Raw genomic sequence first — 21164 nt, 5'->3', positions numbered from 1 at the left:
TGTATCTTTTTCCCATCTGTTTATAGCCTTCATTTGTTAGTGCATGTCTCTGTATGCTCTCTGTTGCCACCTGTCTGTCTGTCTTGCTATTCCCTACTAGTGGCTGTGCTCACACAGCTAAACAACTCCTGAGAGCTGGAAATTTATTCAGGGTGTTTGAAATGACTCATGATGCACTAGGGGTTCCTCATGTCTGGTTCTGTTGTAGATTAATTCAGAGTGAGTAATTACTGTCATTGTCACTTAGTAATTCCAATATTGTTTCCGCATTTGACAATCAGAATTTTGAAAGGGCAAACCAGATGCACATTGTTCCATTTTTTAAGGTAACAATTCTTATATTTCTGTTCTGTATGTAAATTAAAGAATTTCCTTAAGGTCACAATGTAATTTATCAAATAGTAAAGACAAGAGATTCGCGAAGGCATTTTCAGTGAAAAACAATCAGATTTTACATATTGGCTTGCAAAGAGCAATGGAAGTGGACAATATATTACAGAATAAATTAGCCCAATAGACTGTCTACAACTACATTCATCATTTATTAGTGAAACCTGGGTGCGGTATTTTATTCTGTGTAGATATCTTGGTTTTTCCTCCAGGGCTTATACATTTTTAGATTGAGTACATTTTATGTTTGGAGCCATACACAGACAAAGTAGGCACAAGTTAAAATGCATTGCCTGGGTTGTAAATAGTTTTGAACACAAATGTCACAAATTTATTTCTGTTTACTGGCTCAATTACTGATCATGAAAAGATCTGCTCAAGTATTTGCTGTTCTTTGAGTTTAACTAAAGGATACTGGAATCTATCCCACTTAAAATTTGAGGCAGATTTCAGAATATCCAAGAAAGCCCAGACACACACTTTCTCTTTCTCACACACACACACACACACACACACACACACACACACACACACACACACACACAGTGCTGGAGAAACTCAGTAGGTCTAGCAGCATCTGTGGAGAACAAAACAGAGTTAATGTTTCAAGTCCATTACTTGTTCTGAACTCCATTAGAACCATACATATTAACAGCATAGAGGTATGTCCTGATATCACCAAGGGGATTTTTAACTGTACAAAAATATATGTCTTTGGGCTGTGTGAGATGCTAAAATCTAAAAATCTCAAACCCGTCTTCAAAATCCTGAGCTGTACTTCTTATTTTAACTTACCTGCAGTTTTGCAAAAATAGTTTTAGTAGTTTGAAATGCTTTATAGCATAAAAAAGCTGCTAATTTTATCACCTATTCAGGTTTAAATCTAACAGTCCATGTTTCCCAGAGCCCAGCAGCTGAAGAGAAGATGCAAGTCTTTTTCCAGCACTACTTGTGGACCAGAGAAGCAGAAGAGCTTCCCCTGGCCCAGTATTACATCTAGGTCTTCGCTGTGAACGTATGTGCCATATTTCTGAGATCAAAGTTGTTGCTCAATAGGACCTGGGCGTATGATATAACCAGCCTCTCCACAATGTTGGTGAACCTTCCGAATTGCTACACTCTTCCCTATGATCCACGTCTCCCCACCGCCCTGCCAAGACTCAGCCTGCACTGTAGCATTGCTATGCCACTTTTCGCTCAAGCATTCCCTGCCCACAGGAAGCCAATTCAGTCAGCTAGGCTAACTTCTGGGCTCGGAATGTTCTGAAAGGAAAGAGTTGGAGGAATAGGATTTCCTGATAGCAGCTTCTCATCCTTTTTAGAACTTAGCCCCAGCGGGGGTATTCTGTCCATACTAAATCTTTGCCTTGTTAATCCAACATTTGCCTTGTGAACTCTTTAAAAAAAAACCTTCAGCTGAAATACGTGCCCACTTTTCCCATTAGAATTTGGATGATATTTATCCATTCTCCTCAATGGGATAAATCATTCCAAGTTCCAGAAAAGCAAAATAAACTGTTCGTGCAAAAATATTTCTCTGATGCTCTACCATAGAGTTATACAGCATGGAAACAGGCCCTTTTTCCCAACTTGTCTTGGTGTGCCAGCATTTTTTCACTAGCAGTGTATCCCTCCCGCTGTGTCCAAACTGAGTGCTATGACTATCATGACGGAAGTGGCTTCCCCTAAGTAAATCAAAGCATCAAAGTAGGACACTACATGTCTCAAAGAGTGTCAGGAAAGGCCATCCTCAATCCACAACTACTTCTCTTTACAAGAGGCCTAATAGTTTTACTGTGCAAAATTTATAATTCTATTGCAAAGATCCGAGCCCGCCATCATGTTGAAGCGTCCTCGTAGCTTTATGACCTGCCTTGGCTGCGCCCACCTCGCCAGGTGGATCTGCCAAGATTTCAGAGTTGTTGCCTTTATGACCAAGCATGAGGTGTCCTCGTGCCATCTGTAATGCAGCAATGATCGAGGAGGTCAAGCTCCTGAAGACTGTGGGGCAACTCCAGTCCTACATTCCTGAGGACATAGAATACAAATCCCCCCCTGATGTGATGTTCCAGATTTCTTGGTTTACATTGCAGTGGCCAGCAGCAGAGGTACATCTACCTGTGTCTGTCTGTGATTGTAGCACCCCTGAACAAAGCAAATTGTAGAATACATTGACCAAACAGTTGACCAGAAAAATAAACAAAGAACTGTGATGCTGGAAAGCAGAAGCAAATACAGAATTTACCAGGAAATTTGAGCTGGCCAGGCAGCATTTGTGAAGAGAAAGCAGAGTTAATGTTTCAGTTGACCCTTCTTCAGAACTCAGTTTAGTTTAAGCAAGAGTTAAGTTATCCCAAACCTAAAATAATGAAGGGCCAAAGGTGTATTGAAGGATGAATCAGACAGAGATAGAGAGGACAAAGTGTCTTGTTGCTGAGATAGTGGTGAAATAAAAACTATATTGTGGCATGGTGGCTCAGTGGTTAGCACTATTGCCTCACAGTGCCAGGGACCTGGCTTCAATTCCACCCTTGGACTACTATCTGTGTGGAGTTTTCACGTTCTCCCTGTGTCTGCGTGGATTTGCTCCAGTTTCCTCCCACAGTCCAAAGATGTGCGGGCTAGGTGGATTAGCCATGCTAAATTGCCGTTGTGCTCAGGGATGTGTAGAACATGTGGGTTTGGGGATAGGTCTGGCTGGGATGCTCTGAGGGTCAGTGTGGACTTCTTGGGCCGAAGGACCTGTTCCCACACTGTAGGGATTCTGTTTAAGAAAAATTCCTTAAATTAGCAGTTATATCCTTTGCACTGATTTGAGTGCTCCTTCAGCATGGACTTCCATCTTTGCATCAAATTACATTACTGGACCATAATTATTAAAGGTTAATGGTATAATTATTTTTACCAAGATGCTGAAAGAGGACCACATATGTGAAGATGGCAGGATTAAGTAATTCAAAAGAAGTAAAGCATTAGAAGGCTCTGGAAATGACTCTGCTTCCAATACCCCAATAGACAAATGCAGCATCCATTGTTATAGTCTGTGCAGACAATAAGAACCTGTCAAATTCAATTGCCAGAGTGTGATGTATTAATCAGCTAAAAATGTGATAGAACTGGCATAATTATCTTGCCTGTGTTTAATTGGGAAAAATTCAACAAGGGACCCTAATCATTACCATTATCAAATGTCTATTGGCTAGGGAAAAGAAATTACTGATATTTGGCAAAGCTAAATTCAGCCTATGTTATATGATCTAATACCCTTCCCCAATTTGCTATTGTTCATCGTCGTGGAACAAAAGTAAAGGTTGATATCCTTCCATTTTATTGGGCTAAAGCCAAAGAAATTAGAAGAGGGAAACCCACAAACTGTTAATAAAAGTGAATTGGATTTTCAATCAATGTACCAGCTGATTGGTAGAGACCCTGCCAGCAAACAGAATTAAGACGTGATATTATAAAGACCCAAAACCACCATGAGCTGCTAACCAATTTGAGACTGACAGCTCTTGACATCAGTAATGTCGTAGAGGAGGCTGTAGCTTTTACTGTCAATACACCCTTCAGACTCTGGGAGTTGAAGATGATCTATAGAAAAGGAAAGTATTGCATGCTTTGTTTGTTGGTAGGGGATGTGTCTTGAGCATGGGATCAGAAGCAGTGGCAGGATATTGGCTCTGAGTAGCCATCTGCCTTTTGTATGCCCAGTCTCTCAATCACACACGGATTAGTGCAAAAGCTGCACCCAAATTGGAAACCTGCTCACATTGGAGGGTAAATTGACTCTTGTTCCACCTGGAACTTCAGTAATTAAACCCCAGGCAGGAATCAGTTCTTGATTAAACATTATTTGATCATTTTAAGGGCCTCAGTGGGGAAGGGAGTGTGGTGTGAAGGTGAAGCTTGGGCCTTCCTGTCCAGAAATAAGCTTGGATAGTAGTTGAAAGGTTGTAGTGTTCTGATTTTTGTGCCTTTGGATTTTCAGTTGATTCTACCCAAAGACTATATTACTTGGGTGAGGTATTGCATATGGAACTGGAACTCAGTAGGGGTTACCCCTTTTGAGACAAAGGTAGGGGAGAATGTTAGAGGAAAAATTCAAGCCAATACAATTTTACAGTATTGAAGTATTGTGCACTGACATGAGGCATTTGAGGAATATAATGGAAGTGGTAATTTATTCATGGCAAGAAATGACAGCCATAATTGGATTAGTTGGCTTATAATCTAAAGATGCATTTGTGTTTCATAATGTAGTAATGAAAATTTCCTCCAAGGATTAGGAAGGATGTAGCAATTTACTAAAGGGAACCATGTTTTCAGAATTTCTTTTGACTGGAAATATGCATAAGCCTAATAATAGCTAACTTCCACATGCTTTTTTTTCACATGTTCATGGGATGAGAGTGTCATTGGCTATGTCAGCATTTATTGTTCAGCCCTAATTGACCAGATGGCAGTTAAGAGTCAATTGTTATGGCTCTGGAGTCATGTCAAGGTAAGATCAGGTAAAGATTGGCAGATCTTCCCTACAGGATGGTGGTGAATGAAGAGAGTTTTTATAGCAAACAATAGTAGTTAAATGGTGATCATTGGGCCAATTATTTTTTTAAATTCCTGATTTTTTTTTTCTTTATTATTGAATTCAGATTTTGTGATCTGCCATGGTGGATTACTAGTCCAGTGACATTACCCTTGTGCTGTTACCTCCCATTGTTAGTGGTGTCACTGACACAAACAGGCAGGAATAATTTGGAAGTTGGTTCTTTTTATTATGAAGGACTCAGTAACCTGTCAATATTTTACCTCTTTGTTCTTTGACAGGATGTGGGTGTCACTGGCAAGGTTGACTTTTGTTACCCATCTCTAACTCTACTTTGGCTAAATAGCTTGCAAGACCATTTCTGGCAGAAGTTGTCAATCTTATTGCTACGGTTCTGGAGAAAAAGTCGGGAGAGAGTGATCCCTATGAAAGACAGGTGGGGTGGGCAGAGAGAGATGTCTCTTTGGTTGTGAGGTTGGATTGTAGGTGGCGGAGAGTGATAATCTGGATGCCGAAGGTGATGGGGTGATACGTGAGGGCAATGGGGATTCTGCCTTTATTTTTGGGGGAAGGTGGTTTGAAGGCAGAAGTGTGGGAAACACAAGAGATGTGGTTGAAGGCATTTTCAATTGCTGGATAGGGAAAGTTACCACCTTTGAAATAAGAGGTCTTCTCCACCACCTCCATCTGACCCTACAACCAAAGAAATATTTCCATCTCCACCCCATCTGTCTTTTCTTTGGGACCGCTCTCTCCACGACACTTGTCTGCTCCACAATCCCCACGAGCCACACCACCCCCAGCACCTTTGCCTGCAATGCAGGAAATACTACACCTGTCCCTCACGTTCCCCCTCACCTCCATTCAAGGCTCAAAACAATCCTTTCATATCTGACAGGGGTTCACCTGTATATCCATCAACTTGGTCTCTTTCATCCGCTGCTGCCGATGTGGCCCCCTCTACTTCGGTGAGACCGTTTTGTAGAGCATCTGCATTTTGTACGAGACAAATGACAACACCTTCTGGTTGCCAACCATTTTAACCCTACTCCCCTCTCTGGGTGACTTATCCATCCTGGGCTGCCTCCAGCGTCACAATGATTCCACCCACAATCTGGAGGAGCAACACCTCATATTCTGCCTTGGGACCCACAGCCTGATGGCCCAAACATGGAACTTACCAGTTTTAAAATCTCCCCATCCCCGGCATCATCCCATGTCGAACCCTCCCTCTCAACTCCACCTCCCTGACCTGACACAACCAATCCATCTTCTCTCCCACCTATCTGTGCCACATGTCCCGCTGACCAATCCATGCCAGTGCCTACTTGCACTCACCTATCATCATCCCATCTACCTTCCCCAGCCCAACCCCTCCTCACTCCAATTATTTCTCAATTCCCTCCCCTCTTCCCATTTCTGAAGAGCTCCTGACCTGAGACATCAACCTTCCTGCTCCTCTGATGTTGCCTGGCCTGCTACATATGTATAGCTCCACACTATATTGTCTCTGACTCCAACATCTGCAGTTCTTGCTATACCAGACCATGGGGCTGCTTTTTCATTGGAGATGACTGGTGGCGGTTTAGGCTAGGAGTTAGCAGTCAACTGAGCACACTAAAAACATAACCTTATTCTGATTCAACCTTATTAATTACCAGCTCAGTGACAGGATTGTATGCTAATTATTTACTGCAGTTTTATCTTTTAATACATGAATAAGAAAATAAGTAAATACAAGATTTATTCTTCAATCTTTTGATGATGGAACACCATGATCTGCAAATTCCTTCCTGTATGTCATAGAACAAGTGCAATCTCGCATAAGAACAGGCCCTTGGGACCATTTTGGCCCAACAATGATGCCTGTCTAAACTAACCTCATCTGCCTGCATATCGATAGAATCCCTACAGTGTGGAAGCAAGCCATTTGGCCCATCAAAGCCACACTGACCATCCACAGAGCATCTCACTCAGGCCCACATCTCTACCCTCTCCCTATCACCATTAATTTCCATGGTGAATCCACCTAGCCTGCATATCCCTGGACATTGAGCAATTTACCTTGGCCAACATACCTAAACTGCACATCTTTTGATAGTGGGAGGAAACTGGAGCATCCAGAGGAAACCCACGCAGGCATGGGAAGAATGTGCAAACTCGACAGAGATTGTCGCTGAAGGCTGGAATTGAACCCGGGTCCCTGGTACTGTGAGGTAGCAGTGCTAGCCACCATGCCACCCCAGTATGGTCCAAACCATTCTATTCTCCTCCAGTTCTTGTGTCTGTCTAATTGACTTTTAAACATTGCTATCATACCTATATACGCTCCTGCCTGGCAGCTTGTGCCAGGCACCTAACTTCTGCAATAAACAGACTTGCATCTCTTTTAAGCTTAGGTCCCTTCACTTTTAAATGTACTCCCCCTTGTATTTGACATTTCCACCCTAGGAAAAACACACCAACAATCCACACCATTCATGCCTCTCAAAATGTTACATATTTCTATCATTTCACCCCTTAGCCTTTGACGCTGTTGTGAAAACAATCCAAGTCTATCCAAAATCCCCTTCTAGTTAATACAGTGCAATCCAGACAACATCCTAGCAAACCTCCTTTGCACCCTCTCCAAAGCCTTGACATCCTTCCTATGTTGTGATGAGCTGAACTGCACACAATACTCCAATTGTGGCTTAACTAATGTTTTGTACAGCTACAACATGTCTTTAAGACTCAGCGTCCCGACCAATGGAGGCAAGTATACGTTATGCCTTCTTTATCACTTTATCCACTTAGCTATTTGTCTTTTTTTCCAACAAAGAAAAAAGTTATGACTTTGGCATTATCCATTTTTGAAAGGCCAAATGCAGCAAAGGGCGTGGGAAGAGAAGAATTAAGTTAGAAGTTGCAATGGTAGAGGAGGTTGGAGAAAGGGAGTGTTGAAGATATGAAATAATTTAAACAACTGGACATGTATAATAAAGACAGGCAGAAAGCAAACACAAGACACAAAGAGCAGGGCTGATAATTGAGGGTGATGTGCATATTAACAGCCCAAGTAACAGCATAAGTAGATCATTCACCCCCTCGAACCTGCTCTGCCATTCAATGAGATTATGGCTGGTCTGTTTGATTTGAATTTCACATTCCCATTGACCCCTGATAACCGTTTGATTCCCTGTCAAATGAGAATCAATCCATCTTGGCCCTGGAAATGCTCAATGGCCCTGCCCCCACCGACTTCTGAGGGAGCGAGTTTAATACTTTAGCATTATAAAATTCTTCTCCTCTCTATCAAGTAAGGCCAATGCCTAATTTCAAGTCAGTGTCCTCTAATCTTCAACTGTGCTGCAAGTGGAAATATGCTTACCACATCTGCTTCAGAATCTTATACGTGTCAATTGTTGAAGGCTGTGAATACTGTGCAGGATCTGTGCCCCAATAGCATTTCGCAATAGTAGTGATGGCCTGTGGGCTAGAAATTGGTACATACTGAGGCAAACTGTTCCAATATCAGGGCTGTCGTTGTATCTGACCAACAAGGCTCTGTTATGCCCAATACATGAATAGCAAAACAAATCCAACCAAATTAATTACCGCCCTATCAGTCTCCTCTCAATCATTAGAAAGGTGGTTAAAAGGGTTAACAAAAGTGTCATCAAGTAGCACTTGCTTAACAATAACCTGATCAGTGACTCTTAGTTTGGGTCAACTTTGTTCAACCATGGACAAAAGAGCTAAACCCCAGAGGTGAGGTGAGTGTGCCTGCCTGTGACTACATTTTACAAGAAGAAGTAGCAAAACTGGAGTTAATGGGAACTGGGGGACACTTCTCCACTGATGAAGTCATAACAGATTCCATAGCTCGGTGGATCTTATAGAGTCATACGTCATGAGAAGAGATCCTTCAGTCCAACTGGTCCATGGAAACCATGTTCCCAAATTAAACGAGTCCCACTAGCCTGCATTTGGCTTATACCCCTCCAAACCTTTCCTATTCACATATTTATCCAAATGTCTTTTAAATGTTGCCATTATACCTATGTCCACTTCTGGCAGTTTATTCTACACATGAACTACACCTTGTGTTTAAGAGAAGTTGTCCCTTGTGTCCTTTTTTGATCTTTCTCCTCTCTCCTGAAAAAAGCCCCCTCATTTTGAACTCCCCCACCCTAGGGAAAAGACTTGTTATTCACATAATCTATACTCTTCATGATTTTGTAAACCTCAAAAAGTCACCCCTAAACCTTCTACACTCTAGTGGAAAAAGTCCCAGCCTATCCTTATGAATCAAACCCTCCATTCCGAGTAACATCCTAGGAAATCTTTTCTGAACCCTCTCCATTGTATTTTCCTCCTATAAGTGGGCAGACAGAACAATACACCATACTCCAGAAGTCATCTCACCAACATACCTTATAACCTTAACATGATGTCCCAACTCCTATACTCAATGGTCTGAGCAATGAAGGCCTCTCTGTTCTACAACACTACCACAGGCCCTCCCATTAATGGTGTCAATCCTGCCCTTGTTTGTTTTACCAAAATGCAATGCCTCAAATTTTTCCAAATTAAATTCTATCTGCCACTCCATTGACCCACTAATTCAAGCTGTCTTTGTAATCTTACACTGTACACTATACCACCACTCTTGGTGCCATCTCCAAGCTTACTAACCGTGCTTCATATATTCTCATCCAAATCATTTCTATAAATGACAAACAGGAGTGGGCCCTGTACCGATCGCAGTGGAGCACCACTGGTCACAGACCTCCAGTCTAAAAAAACAACCCTCCACCACTACTCCCTGTCTCCTATCATCAAGGCAATTTTGTATCCAATTGGTAAGCATACCCGGAGTCCCATGTGATCTAACTTCACCAATTAATCTCCCATGTGGAGCCTTGTCAAAGGCTTTTACTGAAGGTCATTTGAATTCAGCCTCTAATTTGCTTCTCTTGAATGGCACCACAAGCATGTGATAACTGTACATATGTATGGTTTTGTAAAACTTTGTCAGTTTATATCGTAAATCACCCCACCTAACCAGCACAAGTTTCAATTTAAAGCAGGCAGACTAAAACACTTAATGGTTTTAACAAAATGTAGAGCTGGATGAACACAGCAGGCCGAGCAGCATCAGAGAAGTCTGATGCTGTGGGCCTAGGCCCTTCTTCAGAAAGTGTCTAGGCCTGAAACATCAGCCTTCCTGCTCCTCTGATGCTGCTTGGCCTGCTGTGTTCATCCAGCTCTACACCTTGTTATCTCAGATTCTCCAGCATCTGCAGCTCCTACTATCTCTGAAACACTTATCAGTTTTGTTGAGTTAAAATATAAACACAACACTTATTCATGTTCTTTTTGTCAGCAAAGATCAAGGCCTTGTATAATTAAGTAAAAATAAAGTTTGACGACTAACTCTCTCATTTCAAAGGAAATAGTGTAGAAAAGTAAGGAACAAAAATAGAAATTGCTGGAAAAGATCAGCAGGACTGATAGCGACGACGGAGAGAAATCAGAGTTAAGACACTGCCAGGTCTGCTGGGCTTTTCCAGCAATTTATGCTTTTGTTTCTGATTACCACCATTCACAGTTCTTTTGCTCTTTTATTTAATAAAAGTAGGGAGGTTTTGCTTAAACTTTAAAAAGGCACTGAGTTGACTACGAGTGAAATACTCCAAATAGCTTTGGGCCCCTTATCTCAGCAAGATATACTGGCATTGAAGTCAATCCAGAGAAGGTTTACTTGCTGATATAAGGAATGGAAGGACAGTCTTATCAAGAGACGTTGAATAGATTGGACCTCTAGTCATTGGAATTTAGAAGAATGCTAAGTTGTGAAGGAAATTAATAGGATGGATGCAGAGGGGCTGTTTTGACCTGCGGGAGAATCTATGACTAAAAGGGCATAATTTCAGCACAAGTGGTCACATATTTCAGACGGAAAAGTCCAATATTTTTCTCTGTGGGTGGTGATCCTGGGAGATTTTTTATTGCAGCGGGCTGTCAAGGTTGATTAATTAAGTATATAGAAGGCTAAAACAGACAGATTTATAATCAGTAAATGAATTGAGAATTATGGGGAAAAGGCAAGAAAATGGGCTGGAGGGTTATCAGAGCAGCAATGATCTCATTGATTGAGTTTGCTTCACCATTCAGATGAATGGTCTACTCCTGCTCCTGCATCTTATTTTTAACCTGCCATGTCACTTTCAACATATAGTATGCAAAGTGCCAAATCTTTCTTCAAAACTATTTATTTTATTTTATGCCGCATTTCTTCATTTTTCCTACCAAATGCATCACATCCGTTTTCTCCGAATTGAAATTCATCTACTATGTGCTCATTCATTCCATTCCATTCTCATTGACTCTTTGAGTTTGGTTTCTACCTTCCTCTGTGTCTACAATAATTCTAAGTTTTTACACATCTGCAAAATTTGTATTTATGCTCTCCACAACCAAACCCAGATCAGTCAGCTTTGTCCATATCCTGCTGTATGCTTTGACAACTTCTATCACTATTCACAACTCCATCAGTTTTCATTTTCTCTGCAATCTTACTAATCAGATCAAAGGTGTGAAGCCGAATGATCACAGCGGGCCAAGCAACATCAGAGGAGCAGGAAGGCTGACGTTTCGGGTCTAGACCCTTCTTCAGATTCTCCAGCATTTGCAGTTCCTACTATCTCATAAGTTCTTTCCTGCTTGCTTTATATTTTTCAAGTGTGTGGTCGGTTTCAGTTCCCTAAACCTTACTTATGCCTCCTTTTTCTTATGACTAAATTTTCAATATCTCTTGTCACCCAGTGCTCGTAATTCTTGCCATCCTTATCTTTTGCCCTCACAGGAACATGAAGATTCTAAACTCTGAGCTTTTAAAGGGATTCTGCATGTTAGATGTGGGTTTACCCTCCAGCAGTCACCCCAATCAATTTCTTTCATTCCTGCCTAATACTGTTGTAAATTGCCTTCCTCCAATTTAGAATTTTCACCCAAAGACCTAATTCTATTCTAATTCTTAACTATCTTAAAATTTGAGTAATTATGATCACAGTTCCCAAAATGCACTCCCACTGAAACTTCAATCACCTGGCCAGGTTCATTCCCCAATATAAGGTCTAGTATAGCCCTTTCTCTCCTTGGACTGAAGAAGGGTCCTGACCCAAAACATCAGCTTTCCTACTGCTCTGATACTGCCTGGCCTGCTGTGTTGCTCCAGCTCAACGCTGTGTTATCTCTGCCTCCAGCATTGGCAGTTCCTGCTATCTCCGGACTGTTTACATATTGTTTCAAGAAACCCTCCTAGATGCACTTAAGAAGTTCTGCCCCATTTAAGTTCCTGGCACTAAGGGAGCCCCAGGCAGTATTGGGGAAGTTAGTAACCAACTTCAATACCCTTTCTGTTTTTACATCTTTCTATGATCTGCTTACATATCTGTTTCTCTATCTCCTGCTAGATACCGAGAGGCCTATAGTATAACTCCATCACAGCGGTTGCACTTTTCCTATTCCTGAGTTCTGCCCGAATGGTCTCGCTGGATGAGCCCTCCAACATGGCCTCTGAGTTCAGCTCTGACATTCTCCTTAATTAGTAATGTAACTGCCCCACCCCTTTTACTTCACTTTCTGTCATGTCTGAAACATCTAAATCTCGCAACACTGAGTTCCCAGTCCCACCCTTGTCTCAACTTAGTTTTTGTAATGGCTATAACACTATAATTCCATGTACTAATCCAGGCTCTAAGCTTATCTGTTTTACCTGTTAAACTCCTTGCACTGAAATAAATATGTCTCAGTCTGCCAGTCTTGCTGTGTTCATTAACCTGGGCCTGGCTGTTCTTCCTATTAGATTTACTTGACTTAACAACTAGATTCTCCTCAATCACTCCACATGCTCCCTCTCCTTACCACACTAGTTTAAGCCCTCCTACGTGACAATAGCAAACCTCACTGCCAGGATATTGGTGACCCTCCAGTTTGGATGCAACCCACCCTTCTTTTACCGGTCCCACATACCCTGGAAGAGGTTTCAGCCCAGGTATCCGAATCCCTCCCTCCTACACCAGCTCTTTAGACATGTGTATAATTGTATTATCTTCCTACACCTGGCTCACTAGTGCACAGCACAGAGTGTAATCATGAGTTTACAACTTTACAGGTCTTGCTTTATGACTTCCTGCTAACTCCCTAAATTCCCTTTATAGGACCTCATCTCTCTTCCTGCCTCTGTCTCTAGTCCCAGTATGGACAATGTCCTCTTTCTTCTCACCCTCCCTTTTCGGAATATCCTGTGGCCACTTAGAGACATCTTTGAACTTGACCATGCTCATGGCTACAGAAATACTTATCCATTCCCTTGGCTATATAGTTCCCTATCACTACTGCTTGCCTGCACTATGAGCCTTCCTGCTATACGTCGTCCCAGTCATAGTGCCACTGCAGTTGTTGCTTTCCCCTTACAGGCCATCCCCATCACCAGTATCCACACTGATATACTTGTTTGAGAAGGGAATAGCCGCAGGGGATTCCTACATTACCTGTCCACTTCGCCTATTAGGCAGGCTACCCGTCTATCTGAATGAACCTCTGGTGTGACTACGCCCTTGAAACTCCTATCTACAAAACTTTCTTCCTTCTGTATGTACCTCAGAATCCAATGGCTGCTCCAAACGGTCCATGTGGTCTGAAAGGAATTGTAGGTGGACCTGCTTCCTATAAGGTCAGAAGTCACTCAATATGTCAGATGACAAAGTGGCTATGCTCCGAAAGCTTGTGATTTCAAACAAACCTGTTGGGCTGCAACCTGGTGTCGTGAGACCTTGTTTACCCCAGTCTAACACCAGCACTTCCACAACAACACTGCCTGCAGACACAGTTATTAGGGATATTTGACTTCTCCCACATCTCACAGGAAGACCATAGTACTCTATTAACTTCCATTATACATAGACAGTTACTGAAGCATTTCTGTACAGGCTTTGCACATGAATAACAAGCAGCATTAATGTTTCGGGTCCTGTGACCCTTCTTCAGAATGTTCAGAAACGTTAACTCTTACTTCTCTCCACAGATGCTGCCAGCTGTGCTGAGTTTTTCCAGCAATTTATGTTTTTGTGTCTGATTTCCAGCATCCTCAATTTTTTCATTTGTTTTTGTTTAACAAACAAACATTGGAATTTGGTAGTCCCTACAGTTCCAAAAAAAAATCCAACGCATTTCTCACCTGTCAAGAGCTTTTTCTTTGGCAAAAATATACTTTATTCACAAAAAATATCTTTATGTACATGCACAGTTACTAAAGCATTTTGGTTCTGTACCGTGTTTGTGTACGGAGGGCAAACAAACCTTGGAGTTTGACTTTCTTTATAATTACAACAAACCTAAAAGCACATTTCTTTCTTATGTAAGATACTATGTTCATGTGTTTGAGGCAATGAGGGGGTCCAATAACTGAATGAATCTCCATTGTACATTGGCAGACAGAACTTAGCTGGTGGTCTTTCCCTACTGCACCTTGGTAGTGGCTGGCCGAAGTTTCAGTGCATCACTTAGTCCGTAGTCCTGGATCTTGGAATGTGCCAGTCTGCAACATTCAGTTGAGGGAAACTCTGTACACCGGAAGACCATTAAGTTTTGGCTAGGCCAAAAAGTATTTCTCATTGTTTTGCTGGTCTTCCAGGCATACCCGGAGGATCTGCTGGGTGGTGCCCGTCTTAGCAGCAGCCAAGTTAGGTTTTGGTCCTTTTTGGAAAGTTCTGGTGATGAGGCATTCTGCCAAATGACTTTGACAGTCTGCTTAGAGAGCCACCCTACAGAATCCACTTTCCCCTTATCCCCCAATGTCTTGAGGATGTTAACCACTAGCTAGTGAGTTCTAGTCAAAGGTCTTTTCTTTCACAATTTTTTTTTCCACAAGGGACAGTTAATGTGGAATAGTGCAACTCCTTGAAGCATTCTGCAATATCAAGGCCAGCCGCATCTTCATAATAACAGGGACAGGTCGAACCTCATCACATGTACACACAGCTTGATACAGCCACACTCCAAGGATGAGGATGGCATCGGGCACATTCTTCCCCCTTTATTTAGAACTTTTATATATAGTTTCCCTTCAGAACTGTTCCATCTTTGACCTCCAGATGAAGTGGAAGGTGGCTTGAGTGACTGCAGTGGTATAGGCTCCGAGATTAGGTCTGCACTACATGCTACACCCGTAACTCACACCTGTTGACCAGGTTTTAACTTGCAATGGCAAGGGAGTGGTTTTGCATGGTAACTAAGTCCAATGGCATGAGGAGCCTTGAATATCAGCAAAATACTGTGGATGCTAGAAATCTGAAACAGGCAGAGAATAGTGGAGAAACTCAACAGTTCTGGCAGCATCTGTGAAGGAAGAAATAGAGTTAAAATTTTGATTCCGGTATGCCAAATCTTCAGAATAGCTCTGAAGACGAGTCATATTGGACTCAAAGTGTTAACACGGTGTGGAGCTGGAGGAACACAGCAGGCCAGGCAGCATCAGAGGAGCAGGAAAGCTGATGTTTTGGGTCGGGACCTTCCTTCAGAAGCTTCCCTGCTCCTCTGATGCAACCTAGCCTGTTGTGTTCCTCCAGCTACACACATTGTTATCTCTAACTCCAGCACCGGCAGTTCTTACTATCTCGAAGTGTTAACCCTGTTTCTCTCACCACAAATGCTGCCAGGCCTGCTGATTTTCTCCACTGTTCTGTGTTTACATACAATGTCGTTCCTCTAAATGCCCTGATTTCACTTTAATATTAGTTTTCAGTCTCATCAACTGGAAGTCTTCCTTATTTCAAGCTATCATGTCCAAGACTAATGACAAACTAAAGGGCACACTTGTAAAAGTTTTTGACTTTTTTAACTTCTATAATTAGAAGGACTCCAATTCATTGTGCACACAAATATATGTCCATGCATCGATTTTTTTTTATGAATTGCAATTACACAAATGATAAATGCAGATCTTTCTAAAACAAATAAGGTGTTGTAATTTTGTGTTTACTTGAGCAAGTGGAATCTCACACCAGGACTGACAAATGGACGTAGGTTGTGTTTGCTTGAAGATCTGTTACAGGATTGCACAGCTACACTCCTCTGCCCTACAAGCTGTCAGTGGCTGATTCTCATGTTCTCCATCCTGGATGGATGTTCATTAGTATAATTATCCTCACTGTAATTAAACTAAGGGGCAAATTTTAAACCAGGTGCTTTAGAATCATGGAATCCCTATCGTGTGGAAGCAGGCCATTCAGCCCATCAGGTCAACTGCAACCTCTGAAGAGCATCCTACCTAGCCCCATCCCAAATTTCCCATGGCTAATCCACCCAGCCTGCACATGCCTGGACACTACGAGCAATTAAGCATGGCCAATCCACCTAACCTGAGCATCTTGGACAGTGCAAGGAAGGTAGAGCACCTGGAAGAAACCCACGCAGTCACAGGGAAAATGTCCAAGCCCCACACAGACAGTCATCCATTTGTGGAATCAAACTGGGGTCCCTGGTGCTGTGAGGCAGCAGTGCTGGCCATGTGCCACCCATGACATTGGCAAAAATGTCAACAAGAGTCCCATGTCAGTTGCTTTTGACAGTCCTATCATTTTGTTTGCCAGCCTGGCAGTGGAAATACCCAGCAGCAGGCATTCCTCAGTATTGAGGATTTGGGAACAGGGTTTAACCATCCTGATAACTGCCAGTTAACCCAAATGTGATGGTTCCTCATTCCTGTCAGTGCCACTGTGGGAGAGATGGTCACTGCCAGCAATGCATTTGCCAGAAACCCAGGATCAGCAAAAGACTGAGGCAGCAAGTGAGTGGCAGTCACGGAGACAGGGTCCAGTGTATCGAAATTTAAAGCAGAAATGCCCTTTTGAACATGTGTTTCTTAAAAATTTTCAACTGGCAAAGTCAGCTGAAGAAGGAAAACTAATCACTGGAAATTAATTTTATATATCTTTTCCATTTTTTTGAGAGAGAGTTGAGTGAATTTCCGTGGTCATTGGAGTCAAAGGTATTACCTTTGGGGAGGGTTTGGTTTAGCTCAGTTGGCTGAATGGCTGGATTCCAATGCAAAGTAACACTAACAGTGTGTGCTCAATTCCCACATTGACTAAGGTTACCATGAAGGACTCTTAACTTCTCCCTTCTCCTAAGGCATGGTTACCCTCCAGTTAAACCAGTTGTTTCCCTTTAATGAAAGAAAAGTCCAATAGCCTGATAAGATTTTGGTGACTCTACCGTCTATTTAATGGGGGCAGGTTTGTGTATAATTATATTGGGGGAGGCAATGGCACAGTAGCATTTTCACTAGACTGCTAATCCAGAGACCATGCTAACATTCTGAGTTCAAATCCTGATTGATTAATTTTTTTCATTGTCATGTGTACCAAAAATACAGTGAAAAGCTTTATTTATGAGTGGTACAAGATGATCACAGCAAGCAAAGGATGTAGAGATCAAGAGGACTTAGAGGCATACAGGTTACATTGCAGGTTATATTACTTGAGGCTAGAGTCCATTCAGCAGTTTGATAACGCTTGGAAAGAAGCTATTCCTGAACCTGCTTGTGCATGTGTTCAGGCTTCAGTATCTTCTGCCTGATGGGAGAGGTTGTAGGAGGTTCATTACCAGGGTGTGAAGGGTCTTTGATGTTGGCCACTTTCCACGGCAGCGAGCTGTGTAAATAGAGTCTATGGATGGAAAGTTGGCTTCTGTGATTGATTGGGCTGTGCGCGTTGCTTATTTCTGTAGTTTCTTACGTCACTGGGCAGAACAGTTGCCATACCAGGCCATTATGTATCCAGAAAGTACACTTTCAATGGTGCATCTGTAGACGTTGCTGAGGGACCTTATGAGTATGCCAAAGTTCCCCAGCTGCCTGAGGAAGAGAAGGTGTTGTTGTGCCATCTTGACAGTCGCATTTACATGAGAAGTCCAGGACAGGTTGTTGGTTATCATCATTCCAAGGAACTTGATGCTGCTCACTCTCTCAACCTCAGTTCCATTGATGTATGTGGGGGCATGTTCTTCTGCTTTCTTTCAATTATCCATTCTTTAGTTTTCCCAATGTTGAGAGACTAATTGTTTTCATTGCACCATGTCACCAAGCCCTCTATTTCTCTTCTATATTTTGACTCATCTTTGTTAGATATCCATTCCACTAAGGGTCCTGCCATGGCAGATGGTGGAATTTAAACGTAATAAAAATATCTGGAATTAGGAATCTAGTGATTATCATGAATCCATTGTTGATTGTCGGGAAAACCCGTCTGGTTCAATAATGCCCTTCCTTTAGGAAAGGAAACTGCCATCCTTTCCTACATGTGACTCCAGACCCACAGCAATGTGGTTGACTCGCACCTGCCTTCTGGGCAATTATTGATGAGCAATAAATACTGCCTAGCCAGATAAAATCTTAATGCTCATGGGTTAATCTGCATCTTGAGAGCATGTCATCTTTAAGTGGAAACAAAGTTTGTGCTTTAAAGAAAGTAATTTGTGAAAACGTTGCAAGTTCTCAGCCAGAAACTGTTCAACAGCTCAGATGGAAAGAATAGATGTGTCAACATTTTGAATCGAACCTCGGTCAAAATTAGTGGACCTTAGAAACTGAGGGAATTGTAAAAAGGAACACTACAAGTATAAAAATGATCCACATTCTGTGTCACATATTCATGCTTGTGTATTTATATAAAAGATAAATTATGTTGATTTAATTAAGTGGATTGATTTTCAACTTGGAATGATGCAACAGAAGGGAGCCCAGTTGACCAATTGCACCAATGCTGCTCTTTGGGGGAAACAATACAGTAAAATTAAAAGTTGGGTATTTCCTAAAGGGGCAACTGATTTTAAATCACCAATTATACACTTTCGCAGAGTCCAATGGGTTTGATTGTTTCTCTGTCTTTTTAAAAAAAAGCTTTGTGGTTCATATTTAGATTCTACAGTCCACGTTCAAATTTTTAATTGAAGACAAAAAGACATTTTCAGCTGTTTTATTACACTGCATTTTATAAGAAGGAACTTCTAAATGGGCAGAGAAATTTGCCTTTGGTTTTCTCCCAACAGACTCTCAGATTGGTATATTGCAGGTGGAAAAATCAGCAGAAAGTCACTTAAAGGCTTTCAATGAATCACTGAGAGCCAAATAACTAGATTTTGAGGCACATTTATCAATTGAAGAGATTGAAGGAATGAATATGTGCAAGATTTTTCACCTCATTTCTTTCATGTTAAATTGACCCGTTCTGTTCCTGCTCGATCCATAAAATGTAATATTCACACTTTTGTTTTGTCATTGACACAGCATTTTAAAATAGATTAACATCAATATACATTTATTATTGACAAACAAAAAAAATATTGTCTACCTGTTGCTCACTGTGTATTTTATTTTTGTCCTGTGTTTGCCCCAGGTTCTGAACTGATGCCCAAAGCCCTTTCCACCAGGATAATTGGTGGCATCTGGTGGTTTTTCACCCTCATAATTATCTCATCCTACACGGCGAACCTGGCTGCTTTCCTAACAGTTGAACGTATGGAATCCCCCATAGAATCAGCCGATGACCTAGCAAAACAAACCAAAATAGAGTATGGGGCAGTTAAAGATGGAGCCACCATGACTTTTTTCAAGGTAAGGAGACATGGTCTTTTATTTAAACACAACCAAACTCCCTCTGTTTTATTTACACCAGGATGCCTAAACTTCTCTTTCAGCTATGTTTTAATATCATGTAGACAGTTAAATCATGCATAATGGATTATTTAAATTTATCATCCTTGTTTGAAAGAAACATTTTACGTGAGCTGGTGAGGTTCATGTAAATTTACATGATTTACCAGCAGGTTAGGTATACTATTGCTCTGAGTTTTGTTCATTGATATCTGTTCTACTGCAGGGTCATGCAAATATTGGTCATGGCTTCAAATTTAATCAAGAAGCACTTACTAGAGATCATACCTACACTCCCAACATTTATCATTGGAGTTTGTTTGCAGAACTGCAGGTTCCAGGCAAAAAAAAAGACATAATTCATCCGCAGGAGATGCGATTTCTACCCTGCCTAAAAGCAAAAAAAATGTTGATAGGCAGGGTTGACTTGCATCAAGGATGGGATGAGATGGCGCTTTGCAGCTGATGATTATCTATTTAAGAGGACTAAAGATGAGAAGATTTAAGAAAAAAATGTCATTCTGTGATCAGATGCTGTTTAACCCTTGGAATGTTGAGACGTGAAAACTTTGAATGCGGAAAACAAATAATCAGAGAGTGACCAATACAGGACAATTCATACAACATTATGTTCACGGCATTCATATTCCAGGGGCCTGGCATCAAGGAGCCAGGGCCCAGCATTTGTCTTGTTTATTTCATTTTTTGGATCCCTTGAAATGTTATGCCTGAAATGAGCGAATAAAAGAGTCAACATAGGAATTGAGCATTTTCTGAAACTGAGTTAACGTATAAAGTCACCCTTTGATAATGTCAGATTTAATATCTTAGATGTTTTGCATAATTGCCTTTTGTAAGTTTGTGAACAGCTCTCACGTGGTTGTCCAAAGGAAACTTATTTTGCATTGTGTAGCTCATGAAAAAAACAATTTTATAACAGGAGCTGACTTGAGTAGACTCAAATGGATGCATGGATTGATGTGCTTTATGCTGTCCACTCATTTTTAATGGTTTTAACACAAAGTTTATATAACTGACCAAAAGCTGGAGGTCTCTTTTATGAATTAAAGGGGTCTTAGTGTTCTGGAAAGTGATCAGTCAATTTCACATTGAGCCTTCCCAGTAATGGACGAGAGTATGAGCAGAAAATCCAGTATGCTGAAAGAAGTACTTGGAAGAAGTGGGTTTTGGAGTATTGGAAGAGTGGACCAGGGTGTCACCAAGGGAATGGTTCCTTCAGAATGATGGGAAGGGAGGGGAAGATTTGTTTACTGAATGATGCTGTGACGCTAGAAGTGTGGGAATGGTTGAAGATAATGTATTGAATAGTAAGCTGGTGAGATACAAATGAAGAAAGGGTAAAGAAAGTGACACAAAGGTGATGAGCTAAACTGCAGGATATGGAATGGCCCTGTCAAACATGGCAAAGGAAAATCCCCAGTTCAAAGCAAGAAAGCCATATCAAAAGTACTAGTACAGAAGATAACATCATCAAACCAGATGTGACAGATATGGAGAAATTGGGAG

The 21164-nt window shown here is 41.5% G+C and overlaps 1 protein-coding gene across 3 annotated transcripts in view; it reads left to right on the top strand.

Annotated features, from left to right (window-relative positions):
- LOC125465127 (glutamate receptor ionotropic, kainate 3) overlaps positions 1 to 21164 on the top strand; it is a 451191-nt gene that overhangs the window by 368648 nt on the left and 61379 nt on the right. For all 3 annotated transcript variants that reach the window (XM_048558279.2, XM_048558280.2, XM_048558281.1), the window contains one exon: positions 19381 to 19598. In XM_048558279.2, the coding sequence (XP_048414236.1) occupies positions 19381 to 19598 (218 nt within the window). The remainder of the gene's footprint in view (positions 1 to 19380; positions 19599 to 21164) is intronic.

The sequence above is a fragment of the Stegostoma tigrinum genome, chromosome 24, assembly GCF_030684315.1.
Source record: "Stegostoma tigrinum isolate sSteTig4 chromosome 24, sSteTig4.hap1, whole genome shotgun sequence".
NCBI classification, from domain to species: Eukaryota; Metazoa; Chordata; class Chondrichthyes; order Orectolobiformes; family Stegostomatidae; genus Stegostoma; species Stegostoma tigrinum.
The sequence above is the reverse complement of the archived record's forward strand: the minus strand, read 5'-3'. Positions and strand labels throughout refer to the sequence as shown.